General features: G+C 39.6%; 3 protein-coding genes across 3 annotated transcripts in view; all 3 read left to right on the top strand.

Moving 5' to 3' along the window:
• The window catches only part of LOC140949434 (fibroblast growth factor receptor 2-like), a 236,244-nt gene extending 224,270 nt beyond the window's left edge, over positions 1 to 11,974 (top strand). The window contains exon 5 of the mRNA XM_073398594.1: positions 11,897 to 11,974. Within this exon, the coding sequence (XP_073254695.1) occupies positions 11,897 to 11,974 (78 nt within the window). The remainder of the gene's footprint in view (positions 1 to 11,896) is intronic.
• A 3,076-nt stretch (positions 11,975 to 15,050) lies between these two features.
• LOC140949433 (proto-oncogene tyrosine-protein kinase receptor Ret-like) overlaps positions 15,051 to 20,658 on the top strand; it is a 17,136-nt gene continuing 11,528 nt past the window's right edge. Inside the window, exons 1-5 of the mRNA XM_073398593.1 lie at positions 15,051 to 15,056; positions 15,502 to 15,630; positions 17,392 to 17,532; positions 18,151 to 18,342; positions 18,709 to 18,920. Coding sequence (XP_073254694.1) covers positions 15,051 to 15,056; positions 15,502 to 15,630; positions 17,392 to 17,532; positions 18,151 to 18,342; positions 18,709 to 18,920 — 680 coding nt within the window. The remainder of the gene's footprint in view (positions 15,057 to 15,501; positions 15,631 to 17,391; positions 17,533 to 18,150; positions 18,343 to 18,708; positions 18,921 to 20,658) is intronic.
• Positions 20,421 to 20,658, top strand: part of LOC140950759 (uncharacterized) — a 1,606-nt gene continuing 1,368 nt past the window's right edge. The window contains exon 1 of the mRNA XM_073399993.1: positions 20,421 to 20,551. Coding sequence (XP_073256094.1) covers positions 20,479 to 20,551 — 73 coding nt within the window. The 5' untranslated portion in view covers positions 20,421 to 20,478. The remainder of the gene's footprint in view (positions 20,552 to 20,658) is intronic.

The following is a 20,658-nucleotide window of genomic DNA, read 5'->3' as shown; positions in this document are numbered from 1 at the left end:
TCACCCCGCTCCATCCGGGTGGTGGTTCCACCGCAATAGATCCTGGAATCATTTGGTTATTCCGCCAAAAGTTATGGCAAGCACTGGCTATCGTAATATTTTCTTTCAACGGATTAAAACCACACTCCTTCTCAAAATCATTGGCAAATGTTAGACAGCCTTCTCTTAACAACTTTACGTCACTCTGACAGTACTCCAACAGTTCTTTTTTCAATTTCCAGCTCTCTCCTTTCAAAACTTCCTCGCCATGCCGTTTTTCTACAGCTTCTTTTTTCTTGGTGTTCATGCACTCAGTCTCATAATACTTCAGGTCAGGAATGAGGCCCTCGTAGTTCAAGTTCTCTTCTCTATTGAACTTGTGAGGAAAGTACCCCTTTTTCAACTCTGTCAAGCCAAAGGTCTTCGTGAAATTCTCTAAGGGCATATTGAGAAAAGACATGGAATCCTTGAATTTGAGATGTCCACATTCAAAGTACAAAATCTTTTGTCCCGTCATCAACACTTTAGACACCTCGAGATTCATGTCATACAACTGCTTGATGATGAATACCCCATCAAATCCTCTAAAGTTATGAAAGTACATCTGTAGTTCCGCTGTATTGGGTCCTTTCATTTTTTCTTCTTCTTTTACCCACTTTGTCAGTTGTTCAAGAAACAAACGAATACACATTCTACCCCAAAAGTGGTATTTTTCGTCTGAGGTTTCTCGTTCAAAGCAGATTAGGTTCGGAGTAAATTTCCTGTTGTCATCAATACAACATTCAATGTCTGCAAACACCAACTCTTTGTGTTTTTCTTTCTTGCCTTCTGTCAACACGTAATGATCCAAGTAGAACGTCTCTAATTTATCATCTGCTATTTCTTCCACATGTACACCCAAGTCTTGTAATTTTTTCTTCACTGCCTCGATGGATTCTTCTCTAGTGGGTCCTACTTGTTCCTGCGGTTCTTGGTCTTGTTGTTGTTTCATCCTTTCTTCTTCGAAGTCTTTAAAAGTAATAGGTCTTGTCGCTACCTCCTGAACTTTTTTCCCGTGTATAGTAGTCAATTGCTTGATGGCTTCGAGACAACGTTGCTCTTTCTTAAACTCAATGTCTCTCCATTTATTTGCTCTGTATTTGTCACTCACGATAAAACATTGGTGGCTATACAGATCCACATAATTCAGGCAATTGGTACATTGACCGTGGCCACATTTATGTGACACTCCTTCTTTCACTTTGTAAGTTACCATACAAATGTTACATTTGCGATGCATCTCGCACACACTTTTCATAACTTTTTTACGTGGAATCACAATATCATTTTCTCTCGCTACTTGTTCTATCAAATCTGCTTCCATTTTGGTTTCTTCTTGTTTCGTTGGAACCAAATGTGCCTTGTAGCAATCTTCCCCATAGAACTGTCTCTTGCATACTTTACATGAGATTGTCGGTCTACTCCAACCTGTGTAGTCGGGACATCCCTCTGATTTTTTATTTCTTCGACGCCTACAACTGGGGCAGTTGGCCCTTAAACAATTATGGTGCTTTGCGTCTTCGTGATCATATCCTTTGCAACAATAACGACAAAATTTACTGCGGTTCATAATGGGTGCCACACTGTACAATCCATCATAATGGGCTTTGGTTTCTCCGTTCTTGTCCTCATAATAGGTTTTCACAATCTGTATCACCTTCGGGGCTGACTTGAATGTCTCTCCAGAAAAAATCACTCCACCACGTACTGGGTCGACGACAATCAGTTGAAATCCTTTCGGGCCCAAGTAGGTCTGAAATTTCTCAATTTCCTCGAACCCGCATGGTCCCTCTGGCACACCTGCTTCTTTGTATAGCTGTTTGGCCAATTTTAATTGCTGGGTATTCTTGCCTCTGTTTTTGCGCACATTTTCGTAACAATTTGGCTCACCCGCTTGACGTTTCGCATACTCGCGCATCACCACGATGGCACGGCCACAGCATAACTCATCGTTGTTTTTGATCTCATGCACACACCGCATTTCTTTAACCACTTCTTGCCAAATCCGTTCACCCGGTTTGTAACCAGATCTTTTCCCTCCTTTTTCATCGCGGCGTATTAGAGCCATGGACGCCGAAAAACCTCTATCCGATGAAATAAATTCCCCTGAATTCAAGACATTCGCAATATGTCCCAGCATGGCTTGTGTCAATTGAAGTCTATTAAAGTAATCATCTGCTGGAATATGCCATGTTTCACCTGTATTGCTGGATTCTTTAAAATGTTCCTTGCTTCCTATTTGAAGCGCAAGGTCATATTTGGTTGGATCAATCTCCATGTCATCCATTAAATTATCCATTCCTATCGTCAATGCATGAACGGCTTCCACACCTAAATCTTCCTCGGGTTTTGGGTCACGTAAGTAATCCAATGTAAAAGTAAACTTCTGATCAATGACTTTTCCTTTTTTTCCATTTTTTAGGTGTTCCCATTTTTGCGATGTTGGCTTGAAACAACGGATCCGTACCGTCATCAGTCGTATCATACTTTTCAGCTTCAATCTCCTGGTCGTTCTTTGCAACCTTCACATCAGGATTGGTTTCTTCAGACACACGTTTCATACCACGAGTCGTCACAGCTCCTCCAGACTGGTGTTCTACACTCAAACGTGGTACTTTGTTTGCATGTAAAAGCTCCATCCTTGTTAGTTCAGCACTTTCTTCCGCCTTCCGCTTGGCTGCTTCCGAATGGAATTTTTTGACATGAGCTACCATTTTGTCTTGTCTTGAAAACATCTTATCACAATGTAGACGTGGTACTTTAACATCGGTCCCGCAATATTTCTTGTGACGACAAAAGGTAAATCGGTTCTTGAATTTCTTATTACAGGTTGGACATGGTCGTGGGTAAGTAATCGGCATGGTGATAGCTGTGATCGGTACAACGTATCGTAATCAAATGACTTAGCTTACTTGTTACCCCCTTTTATACCTCCAGACAGTGGAAGGATCTAAAAATAGTATCAAATTCTGCTGAGTCAGCAAATTTTATGTGACGTCAATGGGCTTGCCTAAACTTGCCCGTAATCACTTAACCGGGACAATGGTCTGCGCTTGAAAACTATGCAAAAAAAAACGATTAGATAAACACTCGCTTTGCTAGAGTTAGAAAATTCACTTGCATTCGCTGACTTAATCCTAAATCATTATACTCGACGGATTTAACCTTCAACATTAATCCAAATAAATTCATTGCGTTTGACAAATTTAACCCTCAAGAATGTAAAGTTAGGGTAAGAAATTAAAGTTAGGGTAATTTTTACTTCGTTGTACTCAACTGATTTAACCCTAGACACTGCAATCAATTGATTTAACCCTGCACACTGCATCGATGGATTATAGTTTTTAGGGTTAGGGTTAGGGTTAGGGTAAGAATTTAGGGTTAGGTTAATTTTCACTTCGTTGTACCCAACTGATTTAGCCCTCAACATTAAACTCGACTGACTTAACCCTCAACATTAAACTCGACTGATTTAACCCTCAACATTAAAAATAAACAATATGTTAGGTTAGGAAATTGAGTTAGGTTTTGGAAAACTCACTCGACAGATTTAACCCTAAACACTGCGCCCAACTGATTTAACCCTCAACATTAAAGTAAACAATAGGTTAGCTTAGGAAATTTAGTTAGGTTAGGAAAATTAGTTAGGTTCGGAAAATTAGTTAGATTTGGAAATTCACTCGCTTGGTGATAACGATGACATCATTATCCCCGTTGTCCCCCGTTGTCCCCTCATTTTGTCCGCCCAAATGCGACTATATACTACTATGGTGCCATCCAAAATCGGATTTCCGACTTTGACAAGCGACGTATTTCTCAACTAAAAACCCAATAAACAGACTAGCCATGAATAACAGAAGACTCTTTTGTACATCCAGTGGAAAAATACAGTTAAGAACATCGCAAGTTGACACAAATTCTGTCAGCTTCAGCTGTCAAAGTAAACAAGTTTCAAGATGCTACATAAATTTCCCGCATGAACTCACCTGTCAAATTTCGACCAATCAGAGCAAAAAAAATTGGACGTAGAGCTGATTCCCTCTCGATTTGATGCAGATTTGTTTCTCGATTTCCTTTTCAAATAGTTCAGCCTACGTTGTTTTTTAAATTCAACACTTGACTTCCTTTTCTGTCGTGCATCTCGCTCATAGTCAATCATTGCTATTTTTTGTTCAGTAATTTGACCAGGTTCTAAGTCAGCACAGTGTAAAGTGTCCACTAGGCATTGTTTCCCCAGGTTTGTCTGAGCAACAGCAGCACCAATTCTTTGATCTACACTTTCACTTCCTCCATAAAACCTTATTTTAAGAAATTTGGAACCAACTGTGCTGTGCAAACTTTCATTGCTTTGAGAGGAAGCATTTTCAACAAGTTTGTTAATAACATATCGTCACTCGAGTATATGCTAAACAAACTAGTTAGGTTCTTCTTCAGGTGTTCCCCCTTTAAGTCTTTGCCATTTGGGAGGTCGTTGTGGGAAAACGTGTCTAGATTTGGAGCCACTTGCACCAGCTCAACTTGTTTTCTTCACATGTTTTGTGATCTCCAAATGCATGAGGCACAATAGCAATTAATGACTTTCTCATTTTTTTTGGATCCCCTTTGTTTTGGGTTAAACAATAGCTAAAACATGAAAAGGACAGTCAGGAAAAAGAAAGTAGTAGCACTGAAACGTCCACCGCCTTTCACTCTAGTAAACGTCCCCGTGAACATTGCGAGAACTCTAATGTGTACTGGACATTGATCCTAAATGCCCTTGGCACGATTACTACAAGATTTGTGCTATATGCGATCACCAGATATGGTCGGCCATTTGTTTCAAAATCATGACACGCTATACGTGCGGTTTTTTTCCCACGTATACTTGCAACAACGATCGATTCAGTTAGAAATTAGCATCCGACAGGCAAAACACGACGCATAAGCTCTTGATGTAATGCGAAACATGACCTTGAGACCTTTCTTCTTTTCTCTCTCGCGCGCGAATTATCACCTTTTCGCCTCCACGAACACGTTCTAAGCCTCCTAGTGTCGAAGCTTTTTATTATTTCCCTGGTATTCTCACTGAATTTAATAGCCTTCCACCTGCCTCTCTAATTCCTTAGTGCTCCTCCACTTTTTTGTGATTTTCATGGTTAACTAACTCGTTCTCGTTCCACTTGCATGAAATGTCTCCTCAGGTATCAAATTGCTATTAGTTCTCAAGCCCCAATTATTTGGCCAAGGATATACCCTTCACTGTCCGTAACAGCCTTACCACCACTGACCTTAAATAGAAACTAAAACTTTACTTTTTAAGCCTGGATTGAATTAGCGCAGGACTATCATAGTTTATTGTTAGTTTATTTGTCACTAGTACTTCTAGTTTTACCTCTGCTATAGGACTGCTTGCATTACTTAATTTAAGTTTTGTATCTTGTTTTAGTTTTGAGATTTAGCCTTCAGGGGCTTTATTTCTACATAAAATAATTTCTGTCATTTTGACCACAGGTCGTATAAGCCCCCGGCTTTGGCTTTACTGAGTTTTGTACTATATGAACGATGGTATAATAAAGTTACTAGCATTACAGAGAATTACATGCATACTGAGTAATCATCTCCTGTGGTTTATGGTTCTTTAGGTGTTCCTGCTAGGAGTTGACATGCAGTTGTAAAGTGTTTTAATTTTCTTTGACCTCTGTTTAAGCCTAAAACTTTAATTTAGTATTACGGCTAAATAAAGATTATAGTTTCTATGGCAGTTTTCTCCGTAAATCCTGGATCTGCGGAATAAGAACATGCATGCATGTAAGTTTCTTTGTCCGGGAATGTGATTATTTCTTGCTATGCCAGGGTAGAGGGTACTCACTGTGATGGCCTATACGGGGAGGCTCCGCCCGAAATCCCGGAAAGGTACTTAAAAAATATTTGTACGGGGAGGCTCCACCCCGAGGTCCAACCCCTTACCCGTCGAGAAAGCGTTCTACATTTGTGACTGATTCCTATTTTATGACAGTATTGGTTTCCAGCAGTTAAAAGGGATACGAAGTTCTAAGCAAGATATGTGAAAGGAGTACCATTTGTCAATAGAAGGTATACGAAATCGTGAAAAATGGTATATAAAAGGTTAAGGGGTGGGCCTCCGCCGAATAAGAATTTGTTGAGTACCCCCCCTCCCCCCTCGCCCCTCCCGGGCTGCTATGTCAGTATGACGCTGGGCCCAGCTCATAAGTGTTGTTTCAAGGATTTTGAGTTTTCACGGAGAGTGACTGAGATCTTCAGATTTGAGTTGTACACGGTAGCTTATACTAAAGCTACTGGCCAAGTATGGAGAATTATGCTTTGCGTGAGTCAAGATCATTCTCACCGCTGATAGCCCCAGTGATGCAGTCCGATTTAATTTTTTTTGAGATCAGAAGTGAGTCTTTAAACAAGAGCGCGATGTCTTGTTGTTCCTTCGTAGGAATTTACTGTTGTGTCTATGCGAATGTTATGAATTCTGCAAGAATGCAGTTCCTCGTCGGTTGCTACTATGGTGCAGAGAGCGAAACTAGCTGCTATAATCAAAAATACTGATTTGCCATTGGCCGCAAAAAGACGCCAAACTGAAGTTATAAATAAACTATCCTTCCAAATAATCGGGGCTTGAGAACTAATAGCAAATTGATACCTGAGGGATATTTTATGCAAGTTGAACGAGAACTAGTTAGTTGTATGCCTTAGCTGGTGTCCCTGCTTCGAGTCGTACTTTTTTACTTTTTTTACTTTAAAACCAGTATTTATTCTTGTGTTACCCATATGTCGCTTGTGTGTACTCTTATGTGACTCGTATGTTACCTGTATGTACTCGTATGTATTCGTATGTCATCGGTGTGTACCCGTATGTACTCGTATGTTACTCGTATATACTCCTGTGGTGTGTACACTCGTGTGACACGAGTGTACAAGCTCATTTAGCCAGCTAAGACCCGCTTTTGTCCTCGCCGAAGCGTGGTGGACAAGTTCCACTGTCAACAAGTGACAGTGTAACCAGAGAAGAGGTTTTAACGTTATATAAGCTTTAACATGCCTGTAACCCTTTTAATCTGACCGCATATTATTGGAAAAAATTCCCCACTTCAATTTATAGTACAGTACCTTTGATCACAATTTGATATATGTATTTTGTTTGCAGTCATAGAAACCACGACTCCCGCATCTGCACCAAAAAATTCCACCGGCATTAGCAAAGTTATTTACATTTCACTTGGTGTCACGTCCGCTATTTTGCTGTTGTCGGTCGCTATTTTTGTCTGGTGCTACAGAAGAAAGAAGCTAAAGACTATTGAAAGGTTTGTGGAGCTCTGCTAATGCGTGGCTGGCGGTTTTTCTGTTTGCTTCTTTTTTCTTTTCAGTGGTTGGTAAAGTAAGAGATTCAGCCGTGCGAAAGCTAAACCAAGGACGAAAAAGAAATGGTAGGGAAGGGGGCGAGGGGAGAAGTAAGTGAGAAAAACCGCCTGTACTAAACCCCTTGAGATTTTTAAAACGCCCCTTCCAGTTTTTATGAAAGGATGATGTGACATGTTTTGAGGTCTGACGTCAGCCAACAAAATGTCGCGCCAAAGTTTTTTTTATTTACGATCGGTTAATTAAAAATTAGTGAATGAGGCTGAGTATCTTATAGCCTGCGAAAACGTCCGTTTCTCCTCGCTCTTTGCCGCTGGGGACGTTTCCTCCGCGCAAAACGTCCCCAGCGGCGAAGAGCGAGGAGAAACGGATGTTTTCGCAGGCTAAGTATCTTATGAAGAATTATGGAGATCGAGGAGGATACCGGTGTTATCTGCCGAGGCCGTATGCCAAGACGGATAGTACCCTCCGAGATCTCCATAGTTCTTCATATGATACGAAGGCCGAATTCAATAATTGTTTTATTATTCATTCAAAATAGTTCCTAGTTTAAAAACATAGCTGAAACATGCTTACCTGCATCGATGTTAAGTTCACCTTCAATACTGTACGTTTAGGTTTGTTTTCTTACTGTTTTTGCCATGTTTTTAGCTGTTATTTCGCCTTGTTCCAGTTGTAGTTCTTACTCTTGAAACGAGTGAAAGGTCCGCCATTTTTTTTTCACAACCAAAACAACTCAACTTCGTCCCCAGGTCTACTCGGTTAATGGTGACTTAACCTGCAGAGGGCTGCATTTTTGACGTTATTTCCTCGTTAACAAAAAATTCTTCCAAATTTGGTCATCAGTAACTGGTTATCGTGAATTATGCGTGTGCTTTTAGCCAGTCAGTATTGGGGAAATATTTTGAATGAAAAATAATGTTTATTTTTAGCGCTTTCCTGGTAATTATTCTCTCCCTTCGCCCCCTCCCCCATCGTTTTCTGTTTCGACCTCGGTTCAGCCGTGTTCGCGCGGCTGTCACTCTCACTTTGTAAGCCACAAAATAAAAATAAAAAACCACACACACACCAAAGAACCTACAGCTACGCTGGCTACATAAACACGGAAATAAATCTAACACTAAGGAAAGCTTTTGTTTTGTCTTTTTATCTGAACGTAGCAATTAATCTTCGCTCACCGTGACGTTATTGGCTATTTACATCACGTGTCAACAAAACCGACGTAGTGCACCTGCCAAGATGACAGATAACATTAACTAGAAGTCAAAACCATTACTTACTTTGGAATTCTTATGAAAAATAATCAAAGAACGTTTTCATTGTCGAAAGGTGCATGGAAAAAATTGAAAAATCCTACGAATAGTCTGGTAAAGACGAATTTTGTTTTTAGATACGCTTTAAGTGAATTAGAATTGAATAAATTCTATTTTATTGTAGTCATTGTTTGTAAAGGATGGTGCCCTTAACTGAATCGTCCTTTTAAAGAAAAAAAAATCAGTTTATTTTATCCCCACTCGGCTATTCTGATCTAGCTTTTTTTTCCACTAGGAGAACATCTCAGCCTCGGACATTATCCTTCGATGCACCAGTAGCCAGGTGCAATAATTTTTGTTGTTGGTAAAGTTTACAGATATGCGAGTATATGTTACTCATGATATTGTGCTCAGCGTAATATTCCGGCATTTTCCCCCCTTTTTCTAGGTCATCTTATTCACAAGACGAGATTACTCCTCCTGACAAGTGGGAAATTCTGCCTGAGCAAATAGAGTTTGAGGAAGAGCTGGGGAGAGGAGAATTTGGTGTTGTTTACAAAGCAAAATTTACACAGGGAGATGAGATGGAGGTGTTGGACAATGCGGAGACTTCAAAATGGTCTGTATCATCCGCAAAGAAGGCAGCACAGGTGGTGGCTGTCAAAGTTTTACATGGTAAGAAATACTGACTGTTATCTCCATAGACAAAGGCATAAAGTCTTAACTGCCTTTCAGTCCTCTTCAGACAACTGTAAGAACCCTTTTGGATTTACGTTACTCTCTGGGAACTTTAAGATCTCAAAGAAAATGTAGCAGAAAAAAAGAAACTCGGCCCTTTTCGAAGACGTGATCGCATGATATTAAAACAAATTACAATGACCACCTAAAGACATTACATTTTTAAAATCGGGATTGTCTCTCGTTAGAGAAGAGCAAGGCAAAGATGGAAGTGCAAGTAATTTGTGGTTTCTTTATTCACTATGTAAGTGTGAAAAAAAATGAATTAAGGCCGTTAAATTCCAAAAAAGTAGGTTTTTAAAGCCTATTAGCTCTAAACAAATGCATCTCTTAAGATTTACATTTCCCTAAACCCCCCCAAAAAACGTAAATTGATCTACAGAGCCTGAATTAAAGCCAATAATGAAAATAAGTTTTAAAAATGCAGCCTCTAGCCAATACATGTATGACAACTCTTTCTGAAGGATCGGATGCATTTGATGATTTGTCTCCCCTTTTTGTGATCCATGTTGCCCTGTTTACACCGCAAATCATTTGATAATGAGGAGAAGGGGAAAAAAAATTACGAAACTGAGCTACGACATCACCATGCTGAAGGTTAGACCCAGGGGGTACCCTCTTATAGAATTTATACAATTGTGAGCGGGGCCGCAGGAAATGGTTGTTGACCCCTTTAGTTATGAAATTGGGAAACGATTTCCACGATTTGGGAAAAACAGAAATAGATAAAACGTGAAACAGGATTAGGTTTTGCTCTGCCCTGTACCAGGTCTGTATTTATTTTATTCTATTTTGTTGTTGGTTTATTATTTATTTATTTATTTTTCTATCTATCTATCTATCTATCTATTTTTTCTTTTTTCATTCGCCTTTTATGAACAGCGCGGTTTAGGTAGTGAGGGAAACCACAAAGTTACATCACACCGCCACCCGAATTTTCCTGGAGTACCTCCCGGGGCTGCTGGGAGGGTGCAGTGGTAAACTAAAAATAATAACAAATGTCTCCATATTTCTCGATATTCTATTACACGGTAGAATACATCTGTAAATACCCTTGTGCATTAGAGGATGAGTGGGAAGCGGTAAAAATGGAATGAATGAATAATGCAATGAATAATGCTGAAGAATAACGATAATAAAATCAATGTCATTTTATTTAATAATCTTTAGATAATCCATCTGAAGCACAGAAAGAAGAGTTCACGTTTGAGATTGAACAGATGAAGCTTTTGGGTTCACATAAGAACGTTGTATCCATGGTTGGATGCTGCACGCTTCAGGAGAAAATGTTCCTGGTTATAGAATACGTTCCGTGTGGTGACCTGCTGACGTGGCTACGCCGCAGAAGAAAAAAGGTAAGGACACGAACAATTATACAATTAGTTTATAACGAAATTATCAAGAAACAGATATAGGGAGACAACATTATATATATTATTATATATTTTGGTCCTATCTGAAGATTTTGTACAACTTATTTAACTGAGCAACTGCAGTGACTTCAATGCATATAAAGGCATTTAATGATAATACTAACAATAATAATCATTTAATATTTATTAATATTATTATTTTAAAAGTATTTTATCCTTGGGTGTAGCAACATAGGGATGGTATTAAAATCCTCCTTACGAATCTTAGTCCATAAAACCTGGTGTGCCTCGAATTAGGGGTTCTAATCTAGTATGGAGATAATAACTTTTTGACTCTAGGGTCGCTTGAAGCCATGCAGACGTAAAGTACCGTTTTTGTTACTTGCTTGATGTTTAGATCAAAGACCTTCAAGCTACCGAGAGATCTTCTGCTGACAAAGAGGTTCTGAAAGATCAGAGAGAGACCAGAGATCAAGTAGGCTTTTATATAAACTGCAGTTTAAGTTTCCATACTAGCTCTGTCCTAAAACGTTTTTTATCCAGACTGCTTAGCTTGTTTGTTTTATGTCTGGTTGACCTAGCTATCTAATCTACCCATCCGATTGTTGTTGAATGGTTTGCACCTAACGTAATCATAATTCAAAATAAAGAATTATTTATCCTTCTGAGTTTCAATTTAGTGAACTATTGGAGCAACTGAACACGTCGTGTATTTCGACAAAGTTTCAGTTCGAGAGGGTTCTTCATTTTGTGACAGAACACGTTTGAATATTCTAATATATTGCGTGACGCGACAATAATGGGGCAACAAAAGCTGTCACGAAACTGTAGGTTAAAGAGTGACATATCTTTTTTTTAGATTTTGCTATCTGAACAGTCCTTGTTTTTTGAATAAGTATTAAGTTTAATGTTTGTGAGCTCTCCAGAGATAAGTACTCGCTTTATGGCACTGTTTCTGTTAGTCTCCAGCCGCCATATCTGTGTTCCTCAGAGGGACGCCAACATGGCTGGCGTCTCAAAGCAAAGCTCTATAAATCTGGGTAACACATTTGTCCGAATACCTTGCAAACGAAGAAACCGCACAGACCTGAATCTTAGCAAGACTTTTGCATATCCCTTAGATTCCTGAATTTATTCATTTCCACACAGGTCAGTAAACTTGCTAAGAAACAGATAAAGCAAGTGGAGAAAATACAATTGAGCATGGAAATGACCCCATTACTATAGGATAACAGCGAGGACACAGCGTCGACTTCTTATCATCTCGGTGAAGAAGTATGAAAGAAGTCAGCCAGGCTAGGAGGGCTAAAAGAATTTAGATGACGTTCATTTCTACTATATATGGAAAAACTGCTTAACTCAACTTAAACGTGGGGTTAAGGTGGCTCGATACAGTTTTCCAGGGCCAATACCTCCCAAGTTTGAGCATAAACTACGTCGCCATAAAAAAAGTTTTGAAAAAATTGCCACCACAGTTGTATTAGATAAAGATGAAAATTTGTTATGATCAGGGTTGCAACGGCATGGGAGTTGTCATAGCAACGAAATGACGCTATTACCTATTTTACTTGCAGCAGTATATCTCGGCACTAGGAATTGTTCTTCCAAAATCGTTCACGGGAGCTTTTTCCTCCAATAGCAGCCTCGTTGTTCGTGAAGGTTAAGCGAAATCTGTAAGAGCGTTATCGAGATATTTTGGGATGAAGTTTTTATGGTTAGAAACACCGTAAAAAATGGACAATATCGTTGTTTGGCAGTTATCTGTAAAAAATGAAGAGCTTTTGACATGCAATTTCACCTCATAGTAGTTTCAATCTTTTTAAAAACGTGAGTGAAAGATCATTTAGATAGCTCCAACCGATTGCTAGAAAAAAGGGTTTGGTTAGTATGTATCGAAGCGCTCTTGTTAGCGGTTTTGTAAACATTTCGGTCTTCTTTATCAAATTAGCGAATAATTTTTAAACCGCTCGACAGATTTTTAAAAAAATTTAAGATTCTTGAGATTAACCTTCCTTTTATATGACCTTTAGTTTCAAGATTATTGATATATTGTAAGGCAGTAAAATAAGGGCTACAATTCGCCAATATTTTGGCAGAAATTTTGTGTTTACAATTGTGAGCCTCTCATTATTCAGTGTATTGTCTCCAAGTTTCATATTTTCGTGCAGAACAATAGCTAGCAGTTTTGCATATGTCAAATGCATTGTTAGTTACTGCTGTTCACGTGAAAATTAAACTTGGAGACTATGCCTTGAATAATGAGAGGCTTTCTCTTGTAATGACGAGACTTCCAATAAAAAAGTAGCGAATTGCAGCCGTTATTTTACTGCCTTACAATGTATCAATAATCTTGAAACTAAAAGGTCATATAAAAGGAAGGTTAATCTCAAGAATCTTAAATTTTTTAAGGCTTGTGGCTCATGAAAGGAATTCTCGTGTAATCCTGACTAGTGCAATCGATAGAGCCGATAATCGATAATAATGGATAACTCTCGATAAAGAGCGATTGATTAAATTGAAGAAAATCGATACAGGAAAAAGTTGTTGCTAATCGATAATTATCGACTTTAATAGATTTTTATCGAAGTTGTCGATTTTAATCGGCGCTTACTTAATTAGGTTAACATTGGCAAAGGACGTTGTTTCCGAACATCATACATTATTTATGTGGCTTTGGACGGTTAAATTTGTAGCGAAATTTATTTCACAAATTACACTCAATATTCTAACGAAACATTTTCGGTCAATCGACAGGATAAAAAAGAGATATAAGCAACTGATTCAGCTTGCTCTCTTTATTTACTGATCTGAGAACCGATAAGCGCCTATTTATGAAAGAATTAGCTAATTAGGCCTACTAAAGATCAGGCTGATCCTCACTGGTTTGTCGTTATGGTTGTGCCTTCACAAGTGTTTTTTATACCACAAAACGTAATCATAAGTTAATTATTTAGACTAATATAAGTAAGTTTTACCTAGATTTTAAAATTCTCCTATAACTTTTTTGTCCTGGCAGCTGTAGATCATCTGGTTGTTGTTGAACTTTTAGTCTTTAATTCACCGAAATTCTAAATGACCATTGCATAGAGTAACAACAGAGTGGAAATTTGAGGTATCCTTAAACGGATAGAATACAAGATTCCACGACTGATATTATATTAAAGAATGATAATGGTTAAACAGAGAAAATGGCCAGCACTGGACCAATAAATTAGCGTTTCTGTTTTTTTTTTTTTTACAAAGGAAAGTAAACCTGCTAAAGATCGGACAAAGCGGGAGCAGCAAAAGAACGAGAACATGGAATTGATTTCGTTATCAGAAAAAAAGCATTAATTAAATTTATTTATCGTTATCAAAAGAAAGCAATGATGATGTCCGACAGGATCTGGCCTCGACTTTTCAAGGCCATCTTGTAGAAACGAAATACTTAACAACGTCTTTTTTTCCCCTTAAACTTAATGATATTGAACGAGGATAAGGCATGCAGACAATGAGGAAACATGCTAAAAATTAAGCAACAATTTTCCGCGAAAGAAAAATTCGACATATCTTTCTTTAAATTATTCTATTTTACCGTGCTCCAAAATAATCTAACGAAAAAACTCTATGGATCACTTGCTGAACCATTGACTCCATCTACAATACCACCCACGATCTGTCTGATGTAAAGCATTTTCAGTTGTATGTTAATGTAGCTTTATTACTGGTGGCGATGAAAGGTCCTTAGAGCAATCTTTCTGAGTCACGCCTATACCAGAATACGATCAACCGAAGTACCCACGCGTGCATTCGATAAAATCTTAGACTACGAGTAGTCCCCATTTTTCCTCAGGGATAGTAGAGCGAGCGAAACGCGAGCGCGCTTGAAAATCATCCCACGCGAGAAAAGGCGACACGCGGCTGGGAGAGAGAAAAATGAGGGACTACATTTTTCTCATTTTATTATTTTTCTCTCTCCTCGCTGCGTGTCGCCTTTTCTCGCGTGGGGTGATTTTCACCCGCGCTCGCGTTTCGCTTGCTCTACTATCTGTGAGAAAAAATGGGGGACTACTCGTAGTCTAATAAAATCTTTGCAGTTATTGCAAATGGATCTACATCTATATTTTGTGATCTAAGGGACCGGTCATTATTTATCGCCGAGGGGGGGTTGGGGGGGGGCAGACAATTTTAGGGGGATCACTTGATTTTTGGGAGAACAAAAGGGGGGATCAGTTGTAACTGAGAACCCAGAAGGGGGGATCACTGAAAACTTTGGAAGGATTCAGAGGGGGGGACCACTCAAATTTGCTTGGAAAATGAAGACATGGAGGTGGGGGGGGGGGGGAATTTCGCGAAAAACATCTAAAGTTATTAGGGGGGCGGATCACTTCAGTGAAGTAACATTCAAAGGGGAGATCGGCTAAATTTCACCTTGTTTAGCCCCAAATCCTCCCCCCGTCCCCCCAATGCGATAAATAATGTCCAGTCCCTAATTTAAATATTACTTTCGCGCACTTTCCAAAAACTGGGGAGAATTTTCCACCCAGTGGCACGGTCCCGTTTTTGCTGAGATTCTGAGTACTTAAATTGAGGCTTAACAAGCATGACTGCTTTAAGATGTTTCATGGTGGTGTTGTCAATCTTTGTATTACGTCATTTGGTGACTGTGCACCCATCTGAAACACCAAGAAACAACCACTTTTAGTCATGTTCTTCCTGAAAAACCCTTTCATCGAAAGGACGGGAGGATTAATCTGTCTTCCCTTCACGCACAGGAAGGACGGGAAAGCAAAGTTTCCACTAAGGCAAAGGAAAAGAAGACACAAGTGGCCATGGAAATGGCTTCATTGCGCCAGGATGTCGTTGCACAGGACATGGCTTCGGCCACTCACGATCTGTCTGATGTAAGAAGGAAGTGTCTAAGGCCACAACCACACGAATCCGGATACGGTGAAACCGAATACTTCATTTTTGCGTCAAAATACATTCAGAGTGGTATATTCGGTTTCACGCATTCACACGAATACGCTACTGCGGTTTGCAATTGCAACTGCACTCGGGCCAGCGGTGTGATTTCACTGGCCGTATATCCTTCCAAGTTCCAGTGCTTTAGGGTAACATTTCATACACTTCTCAAGTGGGAATGTCAAAGAGAAGTTACTAGGTAAAGGCCGATTCATTCGTCTGGAGCGAAAGTAGGCAGAGGGTTGTTGGCCTCAACTTTAAATTTTTCAAGTTCCCATTTAAGCCTGGACCCGAGTTTATGACGTAGCTGATTAAAAATATCCGATTTCAGTCGTCTTTACGAACTCGCCAAACCCGACGAATTAACAAAAAAATCCACTCTGTAGAGGGGTTTCAATGCGGTCTCGGTGAGCGGATTTACCGTTTCCGTGCAGATGGAGGGCGGATTCGTATTAAAAAGCGTGCGGTTTCAAAAATATCCGCATTCATGTGGACGGGGCCTAAGCCTTACATCGTTTTTGCATAGGTACTCCCAGCTCACGAGTGAGAATCATTTATCCGTAACATTTTATGAAGGCTTGCATGTGATTTCCAGCGTATCGGGGTCACAAATAGAAATATCAGCTCAGTAGTCTGTCTAACCTCAGTTGACTCCATGTTTTCATTATTGGGTTATAGGCAAGATTGCGTCACACATTTCAGTATTGCTGGTTTACACATTACGTCATCAAAAACTCAAAAGAAAGAATTATCGATCCTCCTGAGTTCTTACTTTCATGAATTATTAGAGCCGCTGAAAACCAATATTCAGAAAAATTTTCACTGCGAAAGAAGTTCTTCGTTTTGTGTTACAGTGCGCTTAAATTTCTAAGCTTTTGCGTGACGCGGCATTTACATGATAGTTACTGCGAACAAGCTCTCCGTGGCGCTCTGGGGTCGGGGCGGGAAAGGAAAGGAGAGCTTGCAACTACGTCTCCCGGAATTTGAATTCTACCTCCAATTCGCCTGTGGCTCCCCGTCGACTGAGCTGTCAGATTTTCGCCAATCTGCACGAGGCGGAATCGAACGCGATTGTAAACAAACATTGAAAAACAAGTGCCAAGGGTAATGGCGTCATTACTAATGTCATTCCCGCCAATGAGCATTTCGCATTGACTTATTCATTTCCCAGAGACGTAGCTGCAAGCTCTCCTTCCTTTTCTCGCCCAGCCGCCAGAGCGCCACGGAGAGCTTGCTCTTAGGCTATTTTCATGGCGGACGAGAAAGCTACCATGAAGGCTGAAAAACTGACTCTGCTGGGGGGAATTTGCTATTTGAATGGTCATTGTATTAATGTCAATGTTAATGAGTTCCTCAAGAGATGAATTCACCCTTAAGTAGCACAACTCCGTGACACATGTCTTTGTTGGTTTCCGGCCGCCATGTTAGTGACCATCCGGATGGGCACCAACATTGCGTCTCCATATAAAGCCCTATAAATGTAGGTAAAAAAATTCTCCGAATTTCTCGCGCATGAAAAATTGCACCGACCTGAATCTTGGCGAGGGACTTTGTATATTTACCTTCTTTCATTTCTCAGATAGAGCTTTATCTATTAAACGGCTTTGAGTTTATTTTTAATAGCGTGACAGTGAAAATCAGCAATATTGTTACATTTTTTCTTCATGTAATTACCATCGCCATTTTCTTTAATCATTCAGCAAAGTTTGGCTGATGAGTATGAAGTTAAGGAGGATCAACATTCTATGCACCAAGACCAAGAAGACATTGCAGTGTCTCCGCAACAAAGCAACAAAGATGCCGTTCTTGAAGTGATTCCATCCACTTCCACCGAAGTAGATGTAAGACGAAAACCAAAAAACCATAATAATTAATTATTCACTAATAAAGAAAAATTTGCCTCTAGGGCGCTTATTTTGCTTACGTTTCACGTTAGAAGGACACAACGTGATCTTGGTGTTCCTGTGCCACTAATGTGTTTCGTCGATGGTGTACCTTTTCTGCGCTGTCTTGGATTTACGTTTCAGCGTCTTGTTTTCATTCTCTTTAGCTAATTTCAGTTGCAGCCTTGTGACTTCCAGAACGATGGCTAATATAACGAATCGTCTAGTAAAATGGTGTGTTTGTTTTTTCTAGTCAGTAGGACGTGTGTCAGCAGGTGATCGAGGCTTTCTGGGTAAACATCAAACTGTGGGCGTGGATTTTCATCCTAGACTTGAAAAAAGTACCCTGCACCCAAAGTAAATTTTATCTAGTTCTAGACTGGTTAATTTGAAGTAGCTTTCAATAGATAATACTTGTATATTCCGTGGCTCTTGTCTGGCTTAATCAAATTATGTTATTTTTATCTTTTTATCCGCTAGTTACTTATTTACTAACAGGGAAAGTAATTACTTGAAAGCTGTGCTCTTTCAAGCTAAACCAAAAATTTGATAGTTCTTTTTTATCAATTTAATTAGGATGAGGAATTCAAAGCAACTGACAAAGAAGTTCTAACCAGGCCATCAGCATCACTAGGAAAAAATCAAGCTTCTGCAATGCCACTTTCAATTGAAAACCTAGACGAATCAGGCGAGGATCCTTGTGACGTAGAGGAGACCTTTTGTACCAAACAACTGTTTTCACTTGCCTGGCAAATAGCTAAAGGAATGGTAATTATCTTTGTATTCTGGATAATGTTGCCGGGATTCTGGTTCTGAATATAACTTGGAAAGAAGAATTCAAAGTCAATATTTTATAAACATGAAATAGATGGGATAAATACATTGGCTGTTTTTCTAGATATGACTGGCATTAAAATGGCTTACATGGAAAAAAATCTTCTTTTCGGTCGACCCGGTTTTGGCTAAATTCGTTTCGTTATGCATCTGAACGTAAATATCTGGATCAGATCAGTGCCGATATTTACTTTTCATTAGGATTTTTCAGCTATTCCTAACTACTCACTGTTCGGCGTACCCCCTTTATCACGTTTTGAGATAATTTTAATAGTTTTTTCGTTGCTTATTTGTTATTAGAATCATCTCGCAGAAAACAACCTTGTTCACAGAGACCTTGCTGCCCGTAATGTTCTTGTTGGCCATGACAACCAGATCAAAGTGTCAGACTTTGGGTTGATGAGACAAATCTATGAGGATGTGAACAGCTCAGTGAAGTCCAAAAAACTTCCTGTAAAGTGGATGGCCCCAGAATCACTTTATCAAGGCGTTTTCACGACCAAAAGTGATGTGTGAGTGATGAGTTTTCCCGCTCCCTTGACAAGGGAACTATTGAAACGTTTCTACTGAATCAGTTCTCAAAATTGTAGTTGTCGTAAAAATTACAGAAGTATGTAACTCTGAAGCGCCTAAATTCTCCTTATTTGCTTATAACCGTGCTAGGGTCGGGTTTTAGCCGTCCAATCAGAGGCACGGAAAATTGATTGCCCAAATATGGAGTCATGAAGGCATCCCTGTCTAAATATCGCTAAAAACGGATTCTTCCATTAATAATAATCATAATAATAAGAATGAATTTGTATAGCGCAAATTTGGTGCTGCTCAAGTAAACGACCTGTCACCAAGTGTTGCTTTCGATTTGTAGCCGGGTTGCTTAAGCAAGAGGGTGTCAGTAGAACGTCTCAGGTTATATCATGACTGAGGCTTCAGAGATATCAGTGACTCCAAGTAGGTGAGAGCTGTGCCATGCAAGATCTTGAAAGTTAACAGAAAAATCTTGAATACAATTCTTGAGTGAATCGGTGACCAACGCAACTTAATAAGGAGCGGTGTTATGTGACAATCTACCCTCACTAAATATCAGTCTAGCACAGGCATTTTGCACACGTTGTAATTTGATCAATGAGCAGTTTGGCATACCATACAATAAACTGTTACTTTAGTCAAGACGAATTGATATGAAAGTATGAATAAGTGACTCTGCTGACTTATTGGTAAGATACTTCCGGATCAGACGTATCTTATTCAAATAGTAGAATGATGAGCTGTAAATTTTCGAAATATGTTCCGTCATAGAGAGACTGGCATCTAACCACGAGTCAAGGTTCCTAGCGACAGGCACAGGGTGAATGTTGGTGTTACCCTCGCGATATGAGTGATAACTACCTTCTCAAGCTGTTGCCGTGTACCTATTATAAGGAAGTTCATTTTTTTCGTCATTCAATTTAAGATTGTCATGCAACATCCAAGAACGAATATCAGTAATGCAGCTTTCCAGTAACTCTCCAGCATTAAGGTGATCGAGCCTGTCGCTTAGGCAGAATGAGATGTATACCTGCGTGTCGTCAGCGTAACAATAAACCGAAGGAAAATGATGTTTGATGATCTCGAAGAGATTGCTGTAATACATAGTAAATAATAAGGGGCCCAAACAGGAACCTTGAGGGACACCACATTGCAATTCGAATTCCGCGGAGAGTGTCTCCTTGATGGCTATTTGCTGAGACCTTCCAGAGAGGTAAGACGAAAACCAGGAGAGGACTTTTCCATTTATACCAAAGGTGAACTGAAGTCGATGCAGTAAAGTGTCGTGATCGACAGTGTCAAAAGCCGCACTTACGTCGAGGAGAGGAAGCAGAGTGTCACATTGATCGTTCATGTTAAGGAGGATGTCATTAGCGACTTTGAGAAGTGCTGTTTTAATGCTATGTTTGGGACGATAAGCTGATTGCAGAACAGGGAAGAGATTATTGCTGAATAAATAATAGGGACCTTAAGATACCATGGACGCGGCCTAGGAGGACGGCAACCGGAAGTAAATTTGCAAGGTCTTGAATTTAATTTGCATAAATGTCACGCCACTCGACGGCCTCCACGTCAGTTGCGGCGGCGACTAAGTTCATTTTGGCGGCCTCTCAGAAAGGTGAGTTAGTTTTGCAACTTTTTCCCTTAAAAAAACATGATTTGCACAACATTTGTAAACCTTTATATAAGAAAATAGATTCCTAAATTGTTTGGTTCAATTTTGTT

Source organism: Porites lutea, chromosome 10 (assembly GCF_958299795.1).
Source record: "Porites lutea chromosome 10, jaPorLute2.1, whole genome shotgun sequence".
NCBI classification, from domain to species: Eukaryota; Metazoa; Cnidaria; class Anthozoa; order Scleractinia; family Poritidae; genus Porites; species Porites lutea.
This window is presented reverse-complemented; position numbering and strand designations above follow the sequence as displayed.